We start from the raw sequence: 18,639 nt of genomic DNA, 5'->3' as shown, positions 1-18,639 counted from the left end.
CACGACTGCACAATTTCTTATCGATTAATAGTTATTAATCGCTGCAGAACGTAAACAAACCGCAACCGGCGCCTTTTATTGTTAAACGTTTGCATTTCATCAATTCTAATCAATAAATATGCCAAATTGGAATCAAATACAATCACAATTGCGCAGCTCAAACAATCCCGTCGTGTTCTTTGACATAGCCGTGGGCACAACGGTAAATGAACAACAACAACGCACACGAGTGCTCATATACATATTAATTTAATTTTATAATATTTTGTGCAGGAAATTGGGCGCATGATTTTCGAGCTATTTGCAGACACTGTGCCGCGCACGGCGGAAAACTTTCGACAATTTTGCACGGGCGAGTACCGACCGGATGGAGTACCGATTGGCTACAAGGGCGCCAGTTTTCACAGAGTCATCAAGGATTTCATGATACAAGGCGGTGATTTTGTGCAAGGCGATGGCACTGGGGTGACCAGCATCTATGGCAACACATTTGGCGACGAGAATTTTACGCTGAAACACGACTCACCTGGCCTACTGGCCATGGCCAACAGTGGCCGGGACACAAATGGCTGTCAGTTCTTTATCACATGTGCGAGGTGTAATTTTTTGGATGGCAAGCATGTGGTCTTTGGACGCGTACTGGATGGTCTGCTGATAATGCGTAAAATTGAGAATGTGCCGACGGGACCCAACAACAAGCCCAAACTGCCAGTTACCATATCGCAATGCGGACAAATGTAGCAGAATTATGTCATGTATAATAAATTTACAATACAGTACAATACGAGTATAACGACCACTTATCGATAAATGTGTGTCTAATGATCTAAATGTCCTTGTTAAAGTAGGAATAAGATCCTGTCATTTCCTTCTCCTTCAGCAGTGTCTGACAATCCTCGATCAAAAAGCTGCAATCGTAAAATATTAAGTAATTGATTTAGATGATCTGTTAATGTATACCCACTCGTAGTAGAGCGGAACTAAAGGTACTGTGGCCAAGTGCCACAGCGAGTGCGCATCGAGAATCCACAGTATAGGCGGAAAATCGAGCAGCTCCAGGCTCATGGCCAGCGCGAATAGCACATAGAAGCGTAATATGCGTTTGTAATAGGGCCGCCGATAGCGTACACGTTGGCACCACACAAACCAGCCCACGGCGTTCAGCACGCCCGTGGCAATGTTCACCTTCATATTGAAGGAGTAATTAAATTTGCCCGTGCTCAAGTAGGCAAAATAATTGATGTAGTATGAGACACATGCCAGCGTGATGACCGCGCGCAGGAATAGCGAGTACCGATGCAACATGCGCATCAACATGCAGTAGAAGGAGCACAGAACGATGGAGTACGCAAAGGCATAGTCTAGCAGCTCGGTAATGGGAAAATCTCTGGTATGGAAGATCGCTGACCATATCCAGCCATTCAGGCATACCTAGAAATGAGCAGAGTTCGAGCAAATACAGCGTCAAGCTAAGCCGTTTAGACCCTTACCAAACCAAAGATGTGGCCCAGCATGTAGCAGGGACTGTCGGAACGCACTGATTCACGAAATTTGCGCAACATACGAAAGTGCATAACAAAATTTGCTATAGAGAATATAACTGACGCCGGCTCCTGCATGCCGAAGAGACGCAGGAATGGCCACTTCCCATAGAATTGCGGTATGGGCCAGCCGCGTTCCATGAACGCAAACACGGTACGCCACATGCAGCCATACGAGCACTCGTCCGCACAGTTCCAGCCAAAGATGCGATCGAAAATCGTTTGGCCATAGAAGCTGATGGCCTGTTCTTGTATTTCCAAGCCGTCTGCAAATATGGCATTAGTCATGTGGGACCCCTAAGGATTATCTTTTACTTGCCAGCGGAACAGTTTGTGCGTTCGCAATTTTGCCGACAATTGTGATAGAATTGTGTGCGATCGCCGTTGGAGGCTGATGCCGGCAGTGATTTGCTCTTTAGCAGCAGCAGCAGCAGCAAACATATTGCACTTTTCTCCAAATGAATTCTAAACATTGCGATTCAGGTTAAAAATTTAGTAAAACATTTTGTAAACAAATCACGCCGCTATTGATTTATCTCTGATTAGGGCTGTCAAGCGGCATGTTATATATATTCAAATTTTTGCTTCTGCGTCTGGACACAAGCAACTTCGGAATGTTTAATAAAAATCCTTAAGTTGGCGTTGTTTTAAGTTAATTTAATTAATTGCACTGAGATTTTCATAATATATTCAATTGTTTTGTTTACAAAGCACAGCAACCCGTTTGACAGTGTGGCAACCCTTGTCAGCTGTCAAAACACTCGAACGAATATTACAGCGTTTATGCCTGAATGCTTATTATGATCTGGCATGGTGGTGTATAATAGAGATGGAACAAAAGTTAGTTTCGTTAAAAAAAAAACTATTTAGTGTAGGTAAATATGCAAATATTTTTTGTTTATTTATTCATGTCAGTTATCATGAAATTGCTATAAATTACAATTTCATTAAACATAAACTTGGTGATTTTACGTATTGAGCTATACTACGCTCGTGTCTTGCCGTATAAACTTAGGTATCTCTCTTCCTCGTCTTCATTGCAGTTGTGTTTGTGTTTGCTTTTGCAGTTGTTAGTGTGTGTGTCGGTTGTGCTGAGTGCTAAGAAAAAGTCATAAATGAATAGAAAACACATACAAATTGTTACAAAAACCAGCTGAAATAAATAGTATTATTTGCTGTGGTATGCCAGCTGTTGCCATATTATAAATATATCCAAACAAAATCGCTGCAACAGCAGGTGCATTTAACGCTCGTGCAGTGTAGTATTTATAAAGCCGTGCGATTGTGCCATCATGTTAAACCTCAACCAATCAATGCAGCAGCTACCTGTGCAAAAACAACAGCATTGAGCGTGTGTGTGTGCGTCTGTGTGCCTTTTATTGTATTTAGAATATGACGTTACAGAGTACTGCATAAAAGGGTACAGGAAAGGCTCGCAAAAGTGTGACCAGCCCATAAATCTGCATGTCCGAGTATCTGTCAGTGCATGCCAGTGGCAATGCAAGCTCCAAAGATGCCTATGACGCCCACGCACTAGGAAATCAGCCGCAGCCGCCGTCGCAACAGCAGAGAGAAGCGACGCCGCGAAAGCCACAATACAATAAGGCAAGCACTGTTATCTTCTTATAATATATACATATATATAACACATCATTTGCAGCGTGAGCCCCTGGTGTTCTTCATAATGCGTCTGAATCTGAAAGCTGTGCTGCTGTTGCTCTCGGTGGCTGTCATGGTCATAACATTGGGCATTTATATGCGCTGTGCTGCGTTTAGCTTTTCGCCTGATTTTGTGCGTCAGCTGGGCAAGCGACAGACAGTCGAATCGTTGTCCAGCTCGGCTGCGGGGCAGGAGCTGTCGGCGCCACTGCAGGATATTGAGTGCGCCATCAATCAGGAGTACAGCATACACTGCAAACGGGATGAGAACGCCAACGAGGTGTATGTGCCCTTCTCGTTTCTGCGCCAGTATTTCGATGTCAGCGGCGCTGTGACGACCAGTGGAAGCGGCAGCGATCCGGCAAAATTCAATTGGATGCACAGCAATGCCAAAGTGAATCTGCCCAAGGGCAAGTACGAGACACGCGGCGTTTTTATGTACTTTGAGAACTACAATGTGGAGGTGCGGGATCGGGTCAAGTGCATCAGTGCGGCGGAGGGCGTGCCCGTGAGCACGCAATGGGAGAAACGTGGCTATTTCTATCCCACACAGATAGCACAATTTGCGCTGGCGCATTACAGCAAAAACCTGACAGAGCCGACGCCGCGCGTCCATGTGCTCGAGGACGCCGATGGCAACCAAATGGACTGGACAACGCCCAAGACCAGCAATATGACACGCATCTGGCATCACAAGTTCAACACGAGCATTGTCCAGTTCGAGACGACCATTGGCTACGAGAGCGCCATTAGCATCCAGGTGAATCAAACGCAGGATCTGGTGCTCAGCGTGGATCTGCTGCTGGTGACCAACAGCAGCAGCCTGATGGTCACCGTGCTGAATCGCGACACCAAGCACAGCTACAAGTTGCACTACATTGCTGCCGAGCTGCTGCTCAGCGTCCAGGAGTCGAATATATACTACGGCCTGGGCAGCGGTTCCCTAAACAAGTGGCGCCACATCACACGCGATCTGCACATCGACGTGCAGAAGGGCATTGTCCTGGGCGATAAGCGTTCGCCGTTGAAGGTGCGTCGCAGCGATCTGGAGGTGCTGTCCGTTGCCTTTCTGGGCATTGGCTTCTTTGACAATATAACGCTCTCGACGAGCGATCATTTGGCGCATTTCTATGATGCAGCCGAATGGTTTGTGCACAATCAGGATGCCAAGACGGGCGGCTGGGTGAATCCGGTGCGCCGCAGCCTCAATGGCTTTGCGGAGCTGCGTCCCGGCTGGATATCGGCCATGGGTCAGGGTCATGCCATTTCAGTGCTGGCGCGCGCCTATTGGCACTCTGGCGGGGATGTGCGTTACCTAAAGGCAGCCTCGCTGGGCCTGCAGCCGTATCGCGTCTACTCCCGTGACGGCGGCGTTTTGGCGCAATTCATGGAGCAGTATTACTGGTAAGTGGAGCAACGCCGGAAAATGTTTGACCTATTCACGTATTCATTCTAAACATGCCTGCTATAGGTACGAGGAGTATCCCACAACGCCACCATCCTATGTGCTCAATGGTTTCATCTATTCGCTGCTGGGTCTTTACGATTTGAACAGCACGGCACCCGGCAAAATAGCACGCGAGGCGGGCAAACTGTTTACCCAGGGCATGCACTCGCTGAAGAAGATGCTGCTGCTGTACGATACCGGCTCCGGCACCAGCTACGATCTGCGCCATTTGAGTCTGGGCGTGGCACCAAATCTGGCACGCTGGGACTACCATGCGACGCACGTCAATCAGCTGCTGCTGCTGGCCACCATTGACAGTGATCCGCTGATCGCACAGACCGCCGAACGCTGGAAGGGCTATATGTTTGGAAAGCGAGCCAAGCACAACTGAGAGCGAAGAAAGCTGGCGGCAGCGGTTGCTGCCGCCTCGTGGCAGCCACTTCGCCCGCTCAAAAAACGGCCCAACAAGTGATATTTTTTGTAAAGCAAACGCTGAAAAAGAAAGGCCATTTGAAATGGTTGCGTTTTGTGCCGCATCCCTTACCAATTTTAGAGTTTACAAATCCGCTCGCGACTGGCAACGAATTTGAGTTTAGTTTCGAATGCGCCCGAAATGTGCTTATAAGATTTGTTTTAGTTACGATCGTTAGTAATTAAGGAATTGTACCTATCTACTTCGTATATACCTTCTATTGCATAATCATTAGCTGCTAACTGCATCTATAACCATTTGTTGAACCTTAGCCTAATTGTTTCCTAAGTAGTTGCACGCGTATTTCACTGGACAATATCAGAAAAGAACCTAAACTAACTATAAAACAATGTTATCTACGGCATGTCGTAGCCTATATACCCAAACAATGCATACAGACATTTGTAAGGGTATTCTAATTTCACTAACTGTTGTATGGTAGTCGACTTATTTACTGCTCCAAGTAGAGATCGTCCCCTTCCCCTCTTGTATAAAGTTAACTTGTAGAGAGCTTAGCATCATAAATCTAGGACACACTCAAGTTATAGTTAGTAACTGTTAGATGCATAGATATACATATATATAGAGTTTATATATGGGAATACTTGTTCCAACTCAAAATATTAACTGCCCCCTAAAACTGAGTAACTGTTGCGATATTGTCAATTTAATGTAAATGTTTTTGTAAATAGCATGATTTTGATTTTTGTTTCAAGCTTAAAGTTTTATATATTTCTCTTTGTAATTTATGTTTAAGATATTTAATTGATTTTGATTGTTTTATGCTTTTTTGACATATCGTCTGTTTACGCATATAAACGTAGTTTTAGTTATATTTAAAAGTAAAACGGCCACTTTTTGAGAATTTCTCGACTTAAACGATGCCATTCCATAGTTAACATAATTAAATATTTAATTTCTAATTTAAACACTTGTCAATTAAGAACTGAACCTTGTCATTAACAAATTATCTGTTGTGTATTTTAAAAATCCCTAAAAAACGAGACTGTTTAAAACAATGATTTTTTCAATGACGTTCAATGAAATTCAAGTACTTACACCATTTCTTTGAGTTAATCAATTTATTTACAATTTGTTATAACAAAAATATATAGAAAACGCCTCTGTCAACATAATTGTTTGTTTGTGTTTTTTTTTTCCATTTACTAAATACAATATTTAACTAGACAGCATGGAGAGACATGTTTCGCGTCGTTGGGGTCGTTTGTCAGGATCGCCTCGCTTTGAGCACATGCGAGCGTATGGAGGGTGGGCCGCTGCGTCGACCGACTTCCAGGATGAATGCGCTCTCCATTTGATCGCAGATCAGATCGAAGAATATGTTGGCAATATTGCTGTGCAGCAAGGATTTGAACTCGAACGCTACCCTAAAGTCTAGCACACACGAATTGGGTATGTCCTTGAGGCCGGGACTGAAGCGCCATTCGTTGAGGAGGTAGTTGAACAGCCGGCCATCATGACACTCCGACTTGACCAGGCTGGGCGGCTCCAAAGTTACCCGCGATGTGTATGCCTCGTTCAGCGGCGGAAAGCCCACAATCAGATCCGCCTTGAAGCCGCCGCCGTGTGTGCTGTGCACGTGCGATTTCTTGACATAGGGCACAAACTTGTGATAGTTGCTGACATCCGAGACCACGCTGTACATGTCCTGCATTGAGTAACTGCAAGAGTGTGTTTGTTTCATATATACCCTGATCCAATTCTAAATGGGTGAGAGTGAGTGTACGAGTGTGTGTGTGTGTGTGTGTGTGTGTGTGACAGGCAGAAGAAAGCTTTTCCAACACCACAAGCGAATGTGTCTGTCCATCTCGACAGAGACTTCGAAACTTTTCGAACTGTTATCGATAACGCAAAATCGAGATACAAATCGATATTAAGCCGGGAGCATTGGAGTGGGTAAGGGCGCAGCCTGCGCCACGCGTGCCTGTGTGCGTGTTTGTGTATGCGAATGTGTGTAACAACAGCTTGGCGATGAGCACAGTGTATCTTGTAGTCGGTCACTCCCGACCAGAGCAGTTTTACATTGTTTTTACTGACTCACCCGACGAGCTCCTTTTTGGTGTAAGAACGGTTTTTGTTGCGAAAATCATTGAACGTTATGTAGGAGCGCTGGATGCCATCGGTATAGTTACGCGTCCTGATCTGCTGCTGGCAGCTGCAACGGAAAAGGCTACGTTTAGCTAACGACAGTTTTTTAACAATTTATACATGTAAGCATATATTTATATATATACACTCGATTGAATTTACAGTTAACATGCTAGACAAGGATTGCCGAGACTTTTGTATTATATAATTAACATTTACCTGCTGACCTTGATTCAATGTAGCGCTGTAGAATTCTAACATCAAGTACTTTTAATGTGCAGCCCTTCAACATTTTCAGTGAACTTAAGTTGCGAATGATGAAATATGTATAGCAGAAATTGTGTCAGCGCCAGCTAAAAAAAAAAACTACACCCCCAAGCGCAACACGCGCAGAGCTAAACAGCTGTGTGCACGATGTTGCCAGACTGCTGTAAAATCGATATGATGAAACACCCTTCTCTTTTCATTTTGTTTAGTTTTTTTTTTTTTATTTCCTACATGATGGCGCAATAGGAACGCTGTGCCTCTTGCTCTACCGCCAGGCCGGACAGCTCTTTTTGCTTTAGCTCTAAATAGGTGTTTTCATTGCGCTTCTCCAGCCATTCGGGCAGCGGCTTGGCCCAATCCACCGGCGGCTGCTTACGCTTTGCCCACGTATCGTTGGCGTAGTGCGCCCGCAATCTTGTGATTCTCCGCTGCTCCTCGCTCTTGATTATCGCGGCACCAGCTTCAATATCATTGCCATTGGATCGCTCATAGCGCTCGCAGTTCTGCAAGTCCTTCAGCCATTGCGAACAGTCAGCGTCTTTGCCATGTATGAAATATTGATGGAAGCGCGCCTTGAAACTGGTGCAATCGTCGTACTCCTCTTTGTACAGGTGACACGGGCGAATCTGTTGTGTTTGCACTTTTAGATTTGTACCTTATATAACAGAGCATTACTTACGGCCCATGTGTCAGTCAGTTTTGCATTGTTTTCCGACGCTTTTGTCTCAGCATTCTCACTTTTTGCGGCGGACATTATATAAAAATGTGTTGGCCAAAGCGAGCGTCAATCGGATCAGCTGTGTTTTGTTTACAACCTACACAGGGTTGCCACATCTCTCAAGAAATGGCGCCTTCCGCTTTAAGTAAAAATAACATATTTTTGTTTCTTATGTTTGTTTTTATTGCAAATAATTGCACAATTAGTGATTCCATGTACATCAAAAACATTTAGGTAAATTGAATTGGTAAAACAATATTAAATTGTTCAATATTGCTGGCAAATATACACGACTATGGTAAACTTGTTGAAATATTCAGCGTTAATTTAAAACCGTTTTTGTTTTTACAGAAAAATATGTATGTAAATATGCGGAAATATATTCATGTAATTGTGTAATATGCTTTAGTGTATATATATGTTTGTTTTCTTAAAAGGGTCGTACTTAATTAAAGCCTTTCAATGTAAATTTCAAGCGTTTTTAGCATATTACAACAGAACTTAAAAAATTAAAATAACGTTTTTTTTTTTTGTGATTACAATTTGACTTAATTACAAATTACAAAACTAAACCCGATGGCGCATGTTTAAACTAAATGGTAGTCAAAAATATACAATATGCTGTATTACAAAGTAATTGGAAAACATTTGTAAATTGTTTCAAAAAACTACGTACAATATATATATACTTCTAGAACCAGTTTCCTATCATTTTGTACACTTCCAAACTGGGTAAGAGAATTGAACGGGGGGCGGAAGGGGCGGCCAACTACAACAGATCAAAGCACGTAAGAATATATGTATACGATTTGTGCTTACGTAATTGTATGTGTTCGGTTTTATGTATATTATGTAGATGTAAGTGAAGTGTGTATGGGGTTTTTTTCTTTTTCTTTCTAAAACTAATTTTAAACTTTAGTTTGACTTTTAAGACTTAGTTGCTAAAAAAAACAGGCGGCTCCTGTTTTTGGGATCTTGTTTGTTTTGTTGTTGTTGTTGTTGTTGTTATATGTAGCTGCTTACATTAACCATCGAGCGTCCAGCACGTTCTCCAATTGCAGCAGTTGCAGCAATTGACGGTGCTGGTAATGCTACAAACGGCTCGACAGTTAGTATTTGTTGTGCTGTGCCAGCAGCTGCATATCCGTCAGATACTTTATGATGTGCACCTTGGCCTCGGCCTTTTGCCGCACGCCCAGCGTGTTGAGCATATCGGTGACAACCATGCCGAACGACTGATCCTCGGCGCTGACCGCTTGCGAGACATTGTTCTGGAATATCTTGATTGTGTTCAGCATGTTGTCGCTATGCTCCTCCTCGCTGCGTTCACGCTTCAGCGGCGGCTCATAGAAATATGGCTTTTGATCCTTGCCCACAGCCGTGGCGAGTTGTGCATCACCAGTCACAGTTATTTCTGAAATTTGTCCTATTTAATAAGGCTTTTTTTTTTTTCTTTGGGAGGGGACTCACCGTGCGGATGCGTCAGTGCCTGGGCGGATGTGGTTGCACTGCCATTGAAGGGCTGTGCGAATATATCCACCACGGTTTGCTGTTGTGCCTGCTGTTGTTGCGTCGGATCGGCCACCTGGTTGGCATTCTGGCTGCCGTTGGCGCACTTGCCCAGCAGCGACTCACGGTACTGCCGTATGGAGTCCACGAGGAACTGCATCTGTTTGAAGTAGCGCCAGCGCGATTCTTGGCACAATTTCATTTCGCGCGCGAATTTGTCGCGCAAACTCTTCCACCGCTTTGTACACTTTTGTTCTGCAAAATAAAAACAACAGAATATCTAATAAACGGCTGTAACTTTTCACTTTTCAATGCACAAATATTTAATTTTCATAAATATTTCATGAATTTTAACCTGATAAGAAAGTTTGTTTACTTTTATTCGGTTGTCAAGCTTTTCTTTGGTGGGTGGCAACGCCGTCGCCACCAGACGTCAGCATATGTGCGTCAAATTGCAAACCAAAACAAACCGCGAGACGTCAACGCCGTTGTCTCTCCCGCCCCCGCAGACACTTGAACCAACGGCGTTAGCTGTTGGCAGAAGCAGCAACAGAAGCAAGCAGCAGCAGCAGCAGCAGTAGCAGTAGCAGCAGCGGCAGCAGCAGCAGCAGCAGCTGAGCTGAAGCTGAATCCGTGGCACGCCAGCAGCGACAGCAGCTTCCGAGCGGCCTGGTGGCAGCCGCGCGCGCCCGCTGCTGCTGTCGACGTCGACTACAACTACGAGTTGATTCTGCCCGCTTGGTATTGGTAACGCCAGCAGCGGCCCAGGCAGAGAGTCTGATGCCAGAGTCGTCTTCACATTTTCTGTTGCATTCAAACGGCTTGGCGCCAAAATGTTTCAAATTTTTTTCTCCTTCAAATTGGCTTGCATAATTCATTAATGGAAAAGCTCCAAAATTGAAATCGGGCCACTGCATATAAACAAAACATTTTTTGAGACAGGGGGGAAGAAACAGGGTTTTTTTTCGTTGGTATACACTCATGAAATGAAATGAAAGCTGTTCGGTTGGTCGACGATTGCCTGTCGCTGTGTGCGTGAGTTCACATCAGTGTGTGAGTGAACCACCAACAGCACCAACGGCAGCAGCTGCAGCGACGGCAGCAGTGGCAGTTGTATAAAAATAAACGCTGGCGTAGGCAGCGTGTGTGCGACAAAGACAACTACTGCGACGCAAAAGTACAGCAACTTCAAAAATGTTGACTGCGCGCACACACCGTCGACAGCGCAGCCAGGAGCGCAGCTGAAGCGCCCAAAGCAGGGCGCCTAAATCTATGATTCCACTTGATTATATACAAAACGGTGCTTTGACATAAGAATTGCTCAATATTTAGGGAACAACGAATGCTTGGCATATCAGTTAATTCAATTGGTGCACATTTTAAGTACGGCTGATAACCGCGCGGCAGTAAATGCGCTCCTGTCGTTTCACAATCGTCTGTCGCGTCTCCGCCGCGACGCCGTTCACTTTTGCGTCGTTTCTGTACACTTGCTTTTTCTGCCCGCCTGCTGCCGACGCCCGCTGCCTCTACTGCTGCCGCTGCCGACGATGTCGTCGTCTCCGTCTCCGTCTCTGTTGCCAGCCCACTCTGCACCCGTCCTCCCCTCCTAAACAACCATACCTCTTAACCGTACATAGAATTAATCAATTTGCAGCGACGACGACGGCAACGACGACGACGACGACGACATCGTCGTCGCCAGCTGCCTCGGCTGATACCCAACCAATTTCACTTGCCACACAGCGTATGGGCTGGTTGCACCCTTCGCTTCGGACCCGTTTCGCCAAGATGATTACAAACAGTTGCATCAAAAATTTCACTTACCGCTAACGCCGAGTGTTTCGGCAATTTGCTTCCAGGTCTGCGCCTTACGCACGAAATGCTTGTAATTGTAATGTGACCGATCGTATATAACGGGATTCATTTTGACCGCCTCAATCAGATTGAGATCAAACTGCTGCTCCAGGTTGGCATCCAGTTTGTCCATTTCGATGGCTGCACTTAGTGTGTGCACTGCGAGAAACACAAACACGGGGCACGTTAATAAATATACTACCTATACATATATGCAAGTGGGTGAGTGTGTGCATGTGCGTGCGTGTGTATATGTGTGTGTGTGTACATGTAAATTGGCCACTTTATCAAAATTGCCATTAATATAAGCAACTAAAACTCACTTTGTTTCTTTCGTTTGCTAATTGTTGTTAAATAATTGGCGCGCACGCACCCTTTATAGTTTATTTGTTTTTATTTTGATTTGGTCTTCTTCGAGGAAGAAACGTCGCGACGTCGACGTTCAATTTTATTCCTCAGTCGCTGCCAACAGTGAAATTTGTTCCAAGAATGCAGCAGGCAGCGCAGTCTACTTGTCTAGTATGTATATTTTAACACAGCCAGCCGCTGCGACGATTCGACGTCAAATAAAGAGACGTCGACAGCGTCGCGACGTTGTAGTCAGCGTTGGCTGAATATCACTCTCTCGCTTCCGCATATGTGCTACGCTTGCTTCCTCTTTTGCGCATGTTCAAGTGCTGTACAGTGTTGGTTAATGTGCATTTGTATGTACAGTGCTGACGACCGTCCATATATTGAGCTGATATTTCGATTACGCAATCATCGATAGTTTCACGCAGTTAGCTTTTATTTTCAAAACGAAATTAAGAACAAGCTAAATCACATTTTTCCCTCTAAGGCGGCAGCCGCTGGTGCTATGGTACACCGTTTGCCGTTATTTCTTCGCTATATGCAATTTATAGGGTATCATCAGTGAAACAAGTTGTTTAAAATTATTTAATTTTTATGTATTTCGGTTTCGCTTTCGGTGTTTATACAATTTGCCTGTACCTGAACAAACGTATTGCATTTATAGTTGTTGTTTAATGAAATGAAAAAATATATATATATATATTCTTGTCTAAAATGTTGTGTATATTGCATTTACTTGCCGTAATCGAAACATGCTATTACTGCCTTTGAAGAACTGGGAACAAATCTGTTTGATAATATAGTTTACGTACTTAAAAGTATGTTTAGAGTTTAAACAAATTTGCGTGTATATAGAGAATGGATGTGGGTAACAATGAATAATAATTGTGTTGACATTATCATATTATAAAAGGAAGTATAAATTATAATTGCGCTTAACTAATTTATGTGTGTGTGTGTGTATATATATATTCAAAAAGGAATGACTTAAGAGTTAGTTAAAAATCCTTCTTAGCAGTAATTATGTTTGTAGAATTTGTTTGTAACACGAAACCAAATAGAAGCAGCAAATGATTTTTAAAAAATAATTCAATTTAAAACGGATAGGAATCATCTTTAGGCGCAAGTTAGCAAATTTTGTTTGTTCAAATGTAACATTATCATCATGTAAATTGTGGGCTTTCTTTTTAATTTTACACTTTTGTAATCATATATTGGTAAACTTTTAACTTAATGCTAAGCAATTTTACAATGTGTTCAGAATGCAAATTCAATTGCCAAAAGAATTTAATTGGAACCATCTATTTTCTTGTTTGTGTTTTTTTTTTATTTTCCCTTTTTTTATTTTGTTTGTTATTTGTAGAACTTCCACATTTGGGTTCGTTTGCTATAGTTGTGTGTGTGTGTGTTGTTTATGTTATTGTTGTGTGGTTTTTAGTATTCCCTTAATAGTTACCATCTTTTGTTTATCTTTTGATTATTACATTTTGTTTTGTTTTGTCGGGTGTTTAGAATATTTAGCTTAAAATGTAACGAAACAAATGTAGTTTTTTTTTGTTTAAATCTTTTTCTAATGGGGCCCTCTTCTTATTTTTCTCCTCTTTCCTTTGTTGTTGTTTTATTTTTCACTTTTGTTTTATCAAAATATGATGTGTGTTCCTGTTGCTGAATTTTGTATGTGTGTGTGTATTGGTGTATATATATTTAAATTTATAACGTACAAAGACGATACAGTTGTAGATCATGCTGTTTAACCATCATGCTTTCTCTTCTTGCCCCTGGCTTGCGACTCTTCTGCTGAATTAAAGAAGCAAAATATGAGTAATAATTCGATATATTGTTCAATTTTCATCACTCACCTGGCTTTTCAGCATCCTTCTCATTGGCATTGACCGATGCAGTCGATTCATTTGGCTCGCCATCGGCCTCATCAATATCGGAATCCTCGTCCTCATCGTCATCGCCGCCCTCACCTTCCTCCCAATCGGAATTGTCTTCTTCTAGATCATCATTATAGACCTGAAATTGTTCAGTTGATTAGTTAATTAACTAATCCACTAATCTTTTGGAATCTTGACATACCTCCGAGAGTGAAACATCGCCATTGTCCTCGTCGTCGCTTTCATCGCTGTCGCCATCATCGTAGCCGGAAACTGTAAGCAATCGGCAAAATCGTAAGGTTTGATTAAAAATCAGAATGCATAATGCTTACAATAGGCGGCATTTGCCAGATTTAATATTGCTAAAAACCAATAGAGTAAAATTGCAAAATTTGTGCTTGGATGGGGCTGAACTGAGGCTGGGTTAGCCTCTATCACAGATTGACTGGCAGCTGCCGTCGATTCTTTTAGCTGCAATTCTTTTAAATATTCATCTAATTCGTCTACTTCATTGTCGTCGGCAGGCGGCTTGGACGTGCTGGCACCGTCTGTCGTTTCCTGCAAACGTTTCTTGGCCTTAACACGCTGCTCCAATGCCTCGAGCTCGTCTAAATCGATTTCTAAACCATTAACACAGAAGGCACTGCGCTCATCTGAAAGGCGACAGAATCTGTGTGTTGAGATGTGCATGATACGATAACTGAACAGATCAGATCCTAAACAGGTCGGACATGGAATGTGGCAACAAGCTGACACCAATCAGCGAGAGTCATAGAGCTGAGCGAACAGCGAAATAAGTTGTTTCCCCTATGATAAATGCCATCTATGAATGATGCGTATACGTACCGTCATCCTTATCATCCTCCTCATCGTCATCGCCCTCCGATTGCGCCTCCTCATCGTTACAATCGAATCTGTTCAATATAGAAATTGATTAATTTCCATCAATATTTGTATTAGTTATCTAGCTTACCCATCGAGAAAGCTTAAAGATGGTAACATCTTGAAGATTTTCTCACGATAGTTTTCCACTTGAGTGGCATCATTATTGAATAGATCCAGGACAGCCAGATTTTTGAATTCCTCCAATGGTTTCAACGTTTCCAAGTCCTTGATTTTGTTGCCAGATAAATTTAAATATTGTAATCGTGGGCTGGTCGTTAGATAGTTGAGGCCATTCGAAATTCTATTATCGGATAATTCCAATTTCTTTAAATTGGGCAACTTGGGGAAACCTTTGAGTGTGGTGAGGCCCACATTGATCAAACTTAATGTTTCCAAGGCGGTATATTCATCTGTAAGGCCAACAATGCTTGTACTCCTGCAGTTGTCCAGATTCAATTCTGTGATCTGTGTGCAAATAAGAAAAACATAGATGTTTCAATATCTAACTTCTTTTGGTATTTTCTACAAGTAATTTTTGTCTTAACGGAAAGTGGCATATTTCGTGTTAGACAATTTGGTCACACTGGCCGTGTTTTCAGCATGTTGCGGGTCTGACAGTCCGCCATGTCTGTGTGAACGTGTGGCAGAACAAGCGCAAAAGAAAAAAACTCAAAATGAAAAACAATACATACGCAAAAAATCGATCAAACTCAAAGCATTTTTTTTGATTGCAAAGAAAACGCACACACAAAATGGCGCAACTAAAACATAAGCTATGGTAAAATCAAAACAATTTTATGTGCTGAGACAACAATGATTTAACAAATTGCGCACCCAGCTGCAGCTAAAGCTGAAAAAGTGGCAACGCGTTTATGTAATAGAATTTTTTGCAGCCGTTGTGTATGTGTGTGCGTGTACGTGTGACGTACGCGCCACAAAACGGAATGCGCGAAAATGGGCATCGAAAGAGCAGCGCAAAGAGCAAGTGCCGATAGCATGGCAGCGCAATGGGCGCGCGCGTGCTACAAACAAATTGAAACGAAATGAAATGTTATGAAGTACTGAAGGGCGGGATGTGGAAGGAAAAAAAAAAACAGCACAAGTCCTGTAATTTTTGGAATGAAACAAGCCGGCAGCGCCAGCCCCAACAAAAACAAAAATATGTTGACATACGGACGTTTGGTAGTTGTTGCGCCTAGAAGCAAGAGAAACAGACAAACTTTTTTTGGTTGTGTCTTTTTGATAAGAAACTGACATACGCTTTGAATATGTATGGCTGGCTACCTTCGATTGTTTTCTGATTGGACCAATTATAGTAGTCGAGCATATGTACATACATATATGAATATTTACAGTTATATGCAATAGCAACAATGGCTGGCGACATTTTCGTAGTGTACAGCGTGTTCTCATCTGTTCTGCTGGACAGTTACATGCACACACACACATACACTAATACAAACGCACGCAGCTTAAGCTATGAAGCGTGTGCATATCAGCTTAACTTTGACTATGTGTGTGTATGCTTTGCGGTGTACTTGTAGTTGGGCCTCTGTTCGCAATACGACGGGCGCGCTTTGGCTGGGTGGGGTGTGGGTGCCTGATTGAGTAGGCCTTGCCAGAGCGCATGTTTATTAATCAGCAAATGTGCCACACAAAAAAATAAAAAAAAGACACAGGTTTGTCTGCTCTGCTCTGTTCTTTTTCGCATTTCTTGTGCTGTGTTTGAGAGAAAGAGAGAGAGATAGATGCATTTGTGGAGAGGGAAGTGCATGTAAACAGTGCATGTACCGTTTGGGGCGGCCGGTTTTTTGCATTGTGAAAAGTCTAGCCTGCGAAAGCAAATGTGTGTGAGTGTATGTGTATGTGCAAGGGTATTTATGACTGCGCAGTCAATATGGCTGTGTGTGCACGTCTCAGCAGCAGCTATAGCCAAAGCTGGCAACCCATCGGCATTGGCGAGAATGTGTCGATTATTATGTGCATACACGTTTCTTGTTAGCCTGTGTGTATGTATGTATGTGTCACGTCTTTGTTGCGTGTGTGTGCGCCTCTGTGTGCGGTTCTTGGCGTTGTTGCGTACATATGAATGATGCGCGCGCTATAACGTTGTTATAGATACATTTTGGTATCAAATAACCTGAAATTACAACAAGCAGCATGGCACACAAACACACGCACGCACTCACACACTTACGTATACGTATACGTATGTACATGTTTTTATTGCAGTGTTTGTCACAATTGAAGGCCGGCCAGCCAGCGGCAGCAACAACAGATTATAGAAGCATTGCCAGCTGGCGCAATTTCAGTTGGACGTCTTTGCTTTGTGCGTATCGCGATCACCGCACATTAACATGTATACATTATGTCAAAGATTTATTTATTTACACACACCTTTGAGTAATTATTTACATGATTTAATGTAATAATCAGATATTGTGCAGTCTTTGGCAGTGTTTAAGGAAAGCACAAGCAAAAAAATGCGCGCACATGGCAACACTGCTCGCGACACACACACACGCACATTTAGCGCATGTACGTACATACAGCTCTATGTGTGAATTTGCTTATGGCGATCAATTCTTTTTTTTTTTTTCAACGATGGATGTTATTTGCCGCTTCTTCTTTGCTCAGCGCTTTGCGCTCTTTTTTATGGCGTCGACGACAACGGCACAAATTGAAACTAGATTTACATGATGGCGTAGTTGTTGTTGCACACACACACACACACTTGCACGTTGTAATGAAAATTTGTGTAATCACAGCCAAAAAAAAAAATTCAATTTTGCGCGTTTTTTCGGCTTGTTTCTCTCTGTCGCTTCCCTGCTTTCTTTTCACAATATCAATCACTAATGTAAAAAACTTACCTGGTTCGCCTTGCGTGCGCGTCTCTCCAATTCTATTCTCTTTTCCATTGTATTTGGTGTGCTTTTGCTTTTTAAAAACGACTTCAGCTGCACTTGTTTATGATTTGGCTAAAGCGATTTTTCTCTCGCACGTCCAACCAAGCTCGCAGAAATGCCAAAGGATACACCAATACTATGGCAAATACTTGATGTGTGTGTGTTGGTCCCTTGCGACAGCGCGCACGCACCAGAAGCAGCAGCAAAGTCGTCGCTCGTCGTTGTCACACACACTCACACAGACGCAAACACCTTGCAAATTTTTCTTTTTTGTGCTTCTTCGGTATTTTTGCCGCCGACACCCGCCGCGTTGTTGTTGTCTAGAAAATGTACAAGAAAATTAGTTATTGCATAGATTGGCTGGAAAAATGCGTTAACAGTTGCTCTTGTGTACTTTAATCGTACGCTAGCGCATTTTCACTCACACACGCACACACACTTGTGACGCGCTATTTTCAAACAGCCCTTTAACACGTTTTTCGACAGCTTCTTAGCGTTTGGTATGATTTTTAGTCACACAATGTGCCGCTATTTGCACTTACCTTGATACGTTGAATATTTAAATATTGAAATCAATTTTTAATTGTATTTTCCAACCAACAACAACAACAACCAACAAAAAGCAACCAGTATAAAGCGCTAGGGATGTGCGATAAGAATGTTAGAGCTGCACAAATATCGCCAATGCTGCTGATAATATCGGGGGTAGCTCTTATCTGGCATTATCGATAGCATTTGGCGGCTGTTACAGTTAAGAATTGCTCCTCATCTAACAGAGCGGCTCCTCATAAGCTGAAAGCATGGTTTAGAATTTCTCTATGCTATATGTATTTTATATCTATGGATTATTTGGAGTATTTGACGTGTCATTGTTAGTATTTTGATAGCCACACGTTTTATTTTTGTGAATAAATAAAGTTAATTTTAAAAGAGCACATGGTGTATGTCTTTAGTAAATGTACCACATGGGTGAGTGCCAATGTTTAACCTACATGAGCGTAATGTCTTATGCTACTTGGCACTAGATGGCGCCAAAGACAG

At 42.8% G+C, this 18,639-nt stretch overlaps 7 protein-coding genes across 13 annotated transcripts; 2 read left to right on the top strand and 5 right to left on the bottom strand.

Annotated features, from left to right (window-relative positions):
* Window positions 1-45: 45 nt before the first annotated feature.
* Window positions 46-757, top strand: LOC115758386 (peptidyl-prolyl cis-trans isomerase H). The gene is made up of 2 exons (XM_030699037.1): window positions 46-202; window positions 274-757. Exons 1-2 carry the CDS (start codon window positions 119-121, stop codon window positions 739-741), a joined length of 552 nt encoding a protein of 183 aa, XP_030554897.1. The 5' UTR covers window positions 46-118; the 3' UTR covers window positions 742-757.
* A 35-nt stretch (window positions 758-792) lies between these two features.
* On the bottom strand, window positions 793-2,207 carry LOC115758208 (post-GPI attachment to proteins factor 3). The gene is made up of 4 exons (XM_030698792.1): window positions 1,861-2,207; window positions 1,491-1,807; window positions 965-1,431; window positions 793-908 (listed from the first exon to the last, which is right to left on the bottom strand). Exons 1-4 carry the CDS (start codon window positions 2,012-2,014, stop codon window positions 827-829), a joined length of 1,020 nt encoding a protein of 339 aa, XP_030554652.1. The 5' UTR covers window positions 2,015-2,207; the 3' UTR covers window positions 793-826.
* A 280-nt stretch (window positions 2,208-2,487) lies between these two features.
* LOC115757952 (D-glucuronyl C5-epimerase B) lies at window positions 2,488-6,158 on the top strand. Its single transcript, XM_030698428.1, has 3 exons — window positions 2,488-3,146; window positions 3,202-4,604; window positions 4,672-6,158. The coding sequence occupies exons 1-3, from the start codon at window positions 3,006-3,008 to the stop codon at window positions 5,036-5,038; spliced, it is 1,911 nt and encodes a 636-aa protein (XP_030554288.1). The 5' UTR covers window positions 2,488-3,005; the 3' UTR covers window positions 5,039-6,158.
* An 86-nt stretch (window positions 6,159-6,244) lies between these two features.
* On the bottom strand, window positions 6,245-7,561 carry LOC115757960 (coenzyme Q-binding protein COQ10, mitochondrial). Its single transcript, XM_030698440.1, has 3 exons — window positions 7,456-7,561; window positions 7,182-7,295; window positions 6,245-6,801 (listed from the first exon to the last, which is right to left on the bottom strand). Exons 1-3 carry the CDS (start codon window positions 7,518-7,520, stop codon window positions 6,348-6,350), a joined length of 633 nt encoding a protein of 210 aa, XP_030554300.1. The 5' UTR covers window positions 7,521-7,561; the 3' UTR covers window positions 6,245-6,347.
* Window positions 7,562-7,722: 161 nt separating this feature from the next.
* Window positions 7,723-8,319, bottom strand: LOC115761610 (UPF0545 protein C22orf39 homolog). Its single transcript, XM_030703415.1, has 2 exons — window positions 8,175-8,319; window positions 7,723-8,121 (listed from the first exon to the last, which is right to left on the bottom strand). The coding sequence occupies exons 1-2, from the start codon at window positions 8,247-8,249 to the stop codon at window positions 7,723-7,725; spliced, it is 474 nt and encodes a 157-aa protein (XP_030559275.1). The 5' UTR covers window positions 8,250-8,319.
* A 77-nt stretch (window positions 8,320-8,396) lies between these two features.
* On the bottom strand, window positions 8,397-12,135 carry LOC115761593 (transcription factor Adf-1). 3 transcript variants are annotated; one of them, XR_004017752.1, is made up of 5 exons: window positions 11,900-12,135; window positions 11,547-11,735; window positions 9,684-9,977; window positions 9,237-9,627; window positions 8,397-8,982 (listed from the first exon to the last, which is right to left on the bottom strand). XR_004017752.1 is itself a non-coding variant. In XM_030703393.1 (4 exons), coding segments are annotated over exons 1-4 (789 nt in total). In that variant the 5' UTR covers window positions 11,901-12,135; the 3' UTR covers window positions 8,397-9,322. The 3 variants fall into 3 exon arrangements, 2 of the variants coding, with proteins under 2 accessions (XP_030559253.1, XP_030559265.1); XM_030703393.1 differs by having other exon boundaries at window positions 8,397-9,627; XM_030703405.1 differs by lacking the exons at window positions 11,547-11,735; window positions 11,900-12,135 and adding an exon at window positions 10,099-10,229 and having other exon boundaries at window positions 8,399-9,627.
* Window positions 12,136-12,516: 381 nt separating this feature from the next.
* Window positions 12,517-18,199, bottom strand: LOC115761075 (acidic leucine-rich nuclear phosphoprotein 32 family member A). Of its 5 annotated transcripts, XM_030702711.1 has the most exons (8): window positions 18,141-18,199; window positions 17,563-17,918; window positions 14,781-15,157; window positions 14,654-14,721; window positions 14,140-14,460; window positions 14,010-14,080; window positions 13,787-13,946; window positions 13,562-13,724 (listed from the first exon to the last, which is right to left on the bottom strand). In XM_030702711.1, exons 2-8 carry the CDS (start codon window positions 17,608-17,610, stop codon window positions 13,678-13,680), a joined length of 1,092 nt encoding a protein of 363 aa, XP_030558571.1. In that variant the 5' UTR covers window positions 17,611-17,918; window positions 18,141-18,199; the 3' UTR covers window positions 13,562-13,677. The 5 variants fall into 5 exon arrangements, with proteins under 5 accessions (XP_030558557.1, XP_030558565.1, XP_030558571.1 ...); XM_030702697.1 differs by lacking the exons at window positions 17,563-17,918; window positions 18,141-18,199 and adding an exon at window positions 15,866-15,964 and having other exon boundaries at window positions 12,517-13,724; XM_030702705.1 differs by lacking the exons at window positions 17,563-17,918; window positions 18,141-18,199 and adding an exon at window positions 15,866-15,964 and having other exon boundaries at window positions 13,561-13,721.
* Between the last annotated feature and the right edge of the window lie 440 nt (window positions 18,200-18,639).

Source organism: Drosophila novamexicana, unplaced genomic scaffold (genome assembly GCF_003285875.2).
Source record: "Drosophila novamexicana strain 15010-1031.04,08,12 unplaced genomic scaffold, DnovRS2.1 tig00000008-arrow-pilon, whole genome shotgun sequence".
Lineage (NCBI taxonomy): Eukaryota > Metazoa > Arthropoda > Insecta > Diptera > Drosophilidae > Drosophila > Drosophila novamexicana.
The sequence above is the reverse complement of the archived record's forward strand: the minus strand, read 5'-3'. Positions and strand labels throughout refer to the sequence as shown.

What these genes read in the sequence shown, in the direction of transcription:
- LOC115761075 (XM_030702697.1), bottom strand. Translation starts at nt 15,949, where the DNA reads ATGTCAGTTTCTTATCAAAAAGACACAACCAAAAAAAGTTTGTCTGTT. An exon ending in TCTTTAAGCTTTCTCGATGG is followed by an intron (nt 14,722 to 14,780) that starts GTAAGCTAGATA and finishes TATATTGAACAG; the next exon opens with ATTCGATTGTAACGATGAGG. An exon ending in GGAGGATGATAAGGATGACG is followed by an intron (nt 14,461 to 14,653) that starts GTACGTATACGC and finishes GTCGCCTTTCAG; the next exon opens with ATGAGCGCAGTGCCTTCTGT.
- LOC115757952 (XM_030698428.1), top strand. Translation starts at nt 3,006, where the DNA reads ATGTCCGAGTATCTGTCAGTGCATGCCAGTGGCAATGCAAGCTCCAAA. An exon ending in GAAAGCCACAATACAATAAG is followed by an intron (nt 3,147 to 3,201) that starts GCAAGCACTGTT and finishes CATCATTTGCAG; the next exon opens with CGTGAGCCCCTGGTGTTCTT. An exon ending in TTCATGGAGCAGTATTACTG is followed by an intron (nt 4,605 to 4,671) that starts GTAAGTGGAGCA and finishes TGCCTGCTATAG; the next exon opens with GTACGAGGAGTATCCCACAA.
- LOC115757960 (XM_030698440.1), bottom strand. Translation starts at nt 7,520, where the DNA reads ATGTTGAAGGGCTGCACATTAAAAGTACTTGATGTTAGAATTCTACAG. An exon ending in CAGCGCTACATTGAATCAAG is followed by an intron (nt 7,296 to 7,455) that starts GTCAGCAGGTAA and finishes TTTCCGTTGCAG; the next exon opens with CTGCCAGCAGCAGATCAGGA. An exon ending in ACCAAAAAGGAGCTCGTCGG is followed by an intron (nt 6,802 to 7,181) that starts GTGAGTCAGTAA and finishes ACACTCTTGCAG; the next exon opens with TTACTCAATGCAGGACATGT.
- LOC115761610 (XM_030703415.1), bottom strand. Translation starts at nt 8,249, where the DNA reads ATGTCCGCCGCAAAAAGTGAGAATGCTGAGACAAAAGCGTCGGAAAAC. An exon ending in AACTGACTGACACATGGGCC is followed by an intron (nt 8,122 to 8,174) that starts GTAAGTAATGCT and finishes CAAACACAACAG; the next exon opens with ATTCGCCCGTGTCACCTGTA.
- LOC115758208 (XM_030698792.1), bottom strand. Translation starts at nt 2,014, where the DNA reads ATGTTTAGAATTCATTTGGAGAAAAGTGCAATATGTTTGCTGCTGCTG. An exon ending in ACGCACAAACTGTTCCGCTG is followed by an intron (nt 1,808 to 1,860) that starts GCAAGTAAAAGA and finishes CCATATTTGCAG; the next exon opens with ACGGCTTGGAAATACAAGAA. An exon ending in TGGGCCACATCTTTGGTTTG is followed by an intron (nt 1,432 to 1,490) that starts GTAAGGGTCTAA and finishes GCTCATTTCTAG; the next exon opens with GTATGCCTGAATGGCTGGAT.
- LOC115758386 (XM_030699037.1), top strand. Translation starts at nt 119, where the DNA reads ATGCCAAATTGGAATCAAATACAATCACAATTGCGCAGCTCAAACAAT. An exon ending in ACATAGCCGTGGGCACAACG is followed by an intron (nt 203 to 273) that starts GTAAATGAACAA and finishes TATTTTGTGCAG; the next exon opens with GAAATTGGGCGCATGATTTT.
- LOC115761593 (XM_030703393.1), bottom strand. An exon ending in CGAAACACTCGGCGTTAGCG is followed by an intron (nt 9,978 to 11,546) that starts GTAAGTGAAATT and finishes TTTATTTTGCAG; the next exon opens with AACAAAAGTGTACAAAGCGG. An exon ending in GGCACTGACGCATCCGCACG is followed by an intron (nt 9,628 to 9,683) that starts GTGAGTCCCCTC and finishes GACAAATTTCAG; the next exon opens with AAATAACTGTGACTGGTGAT.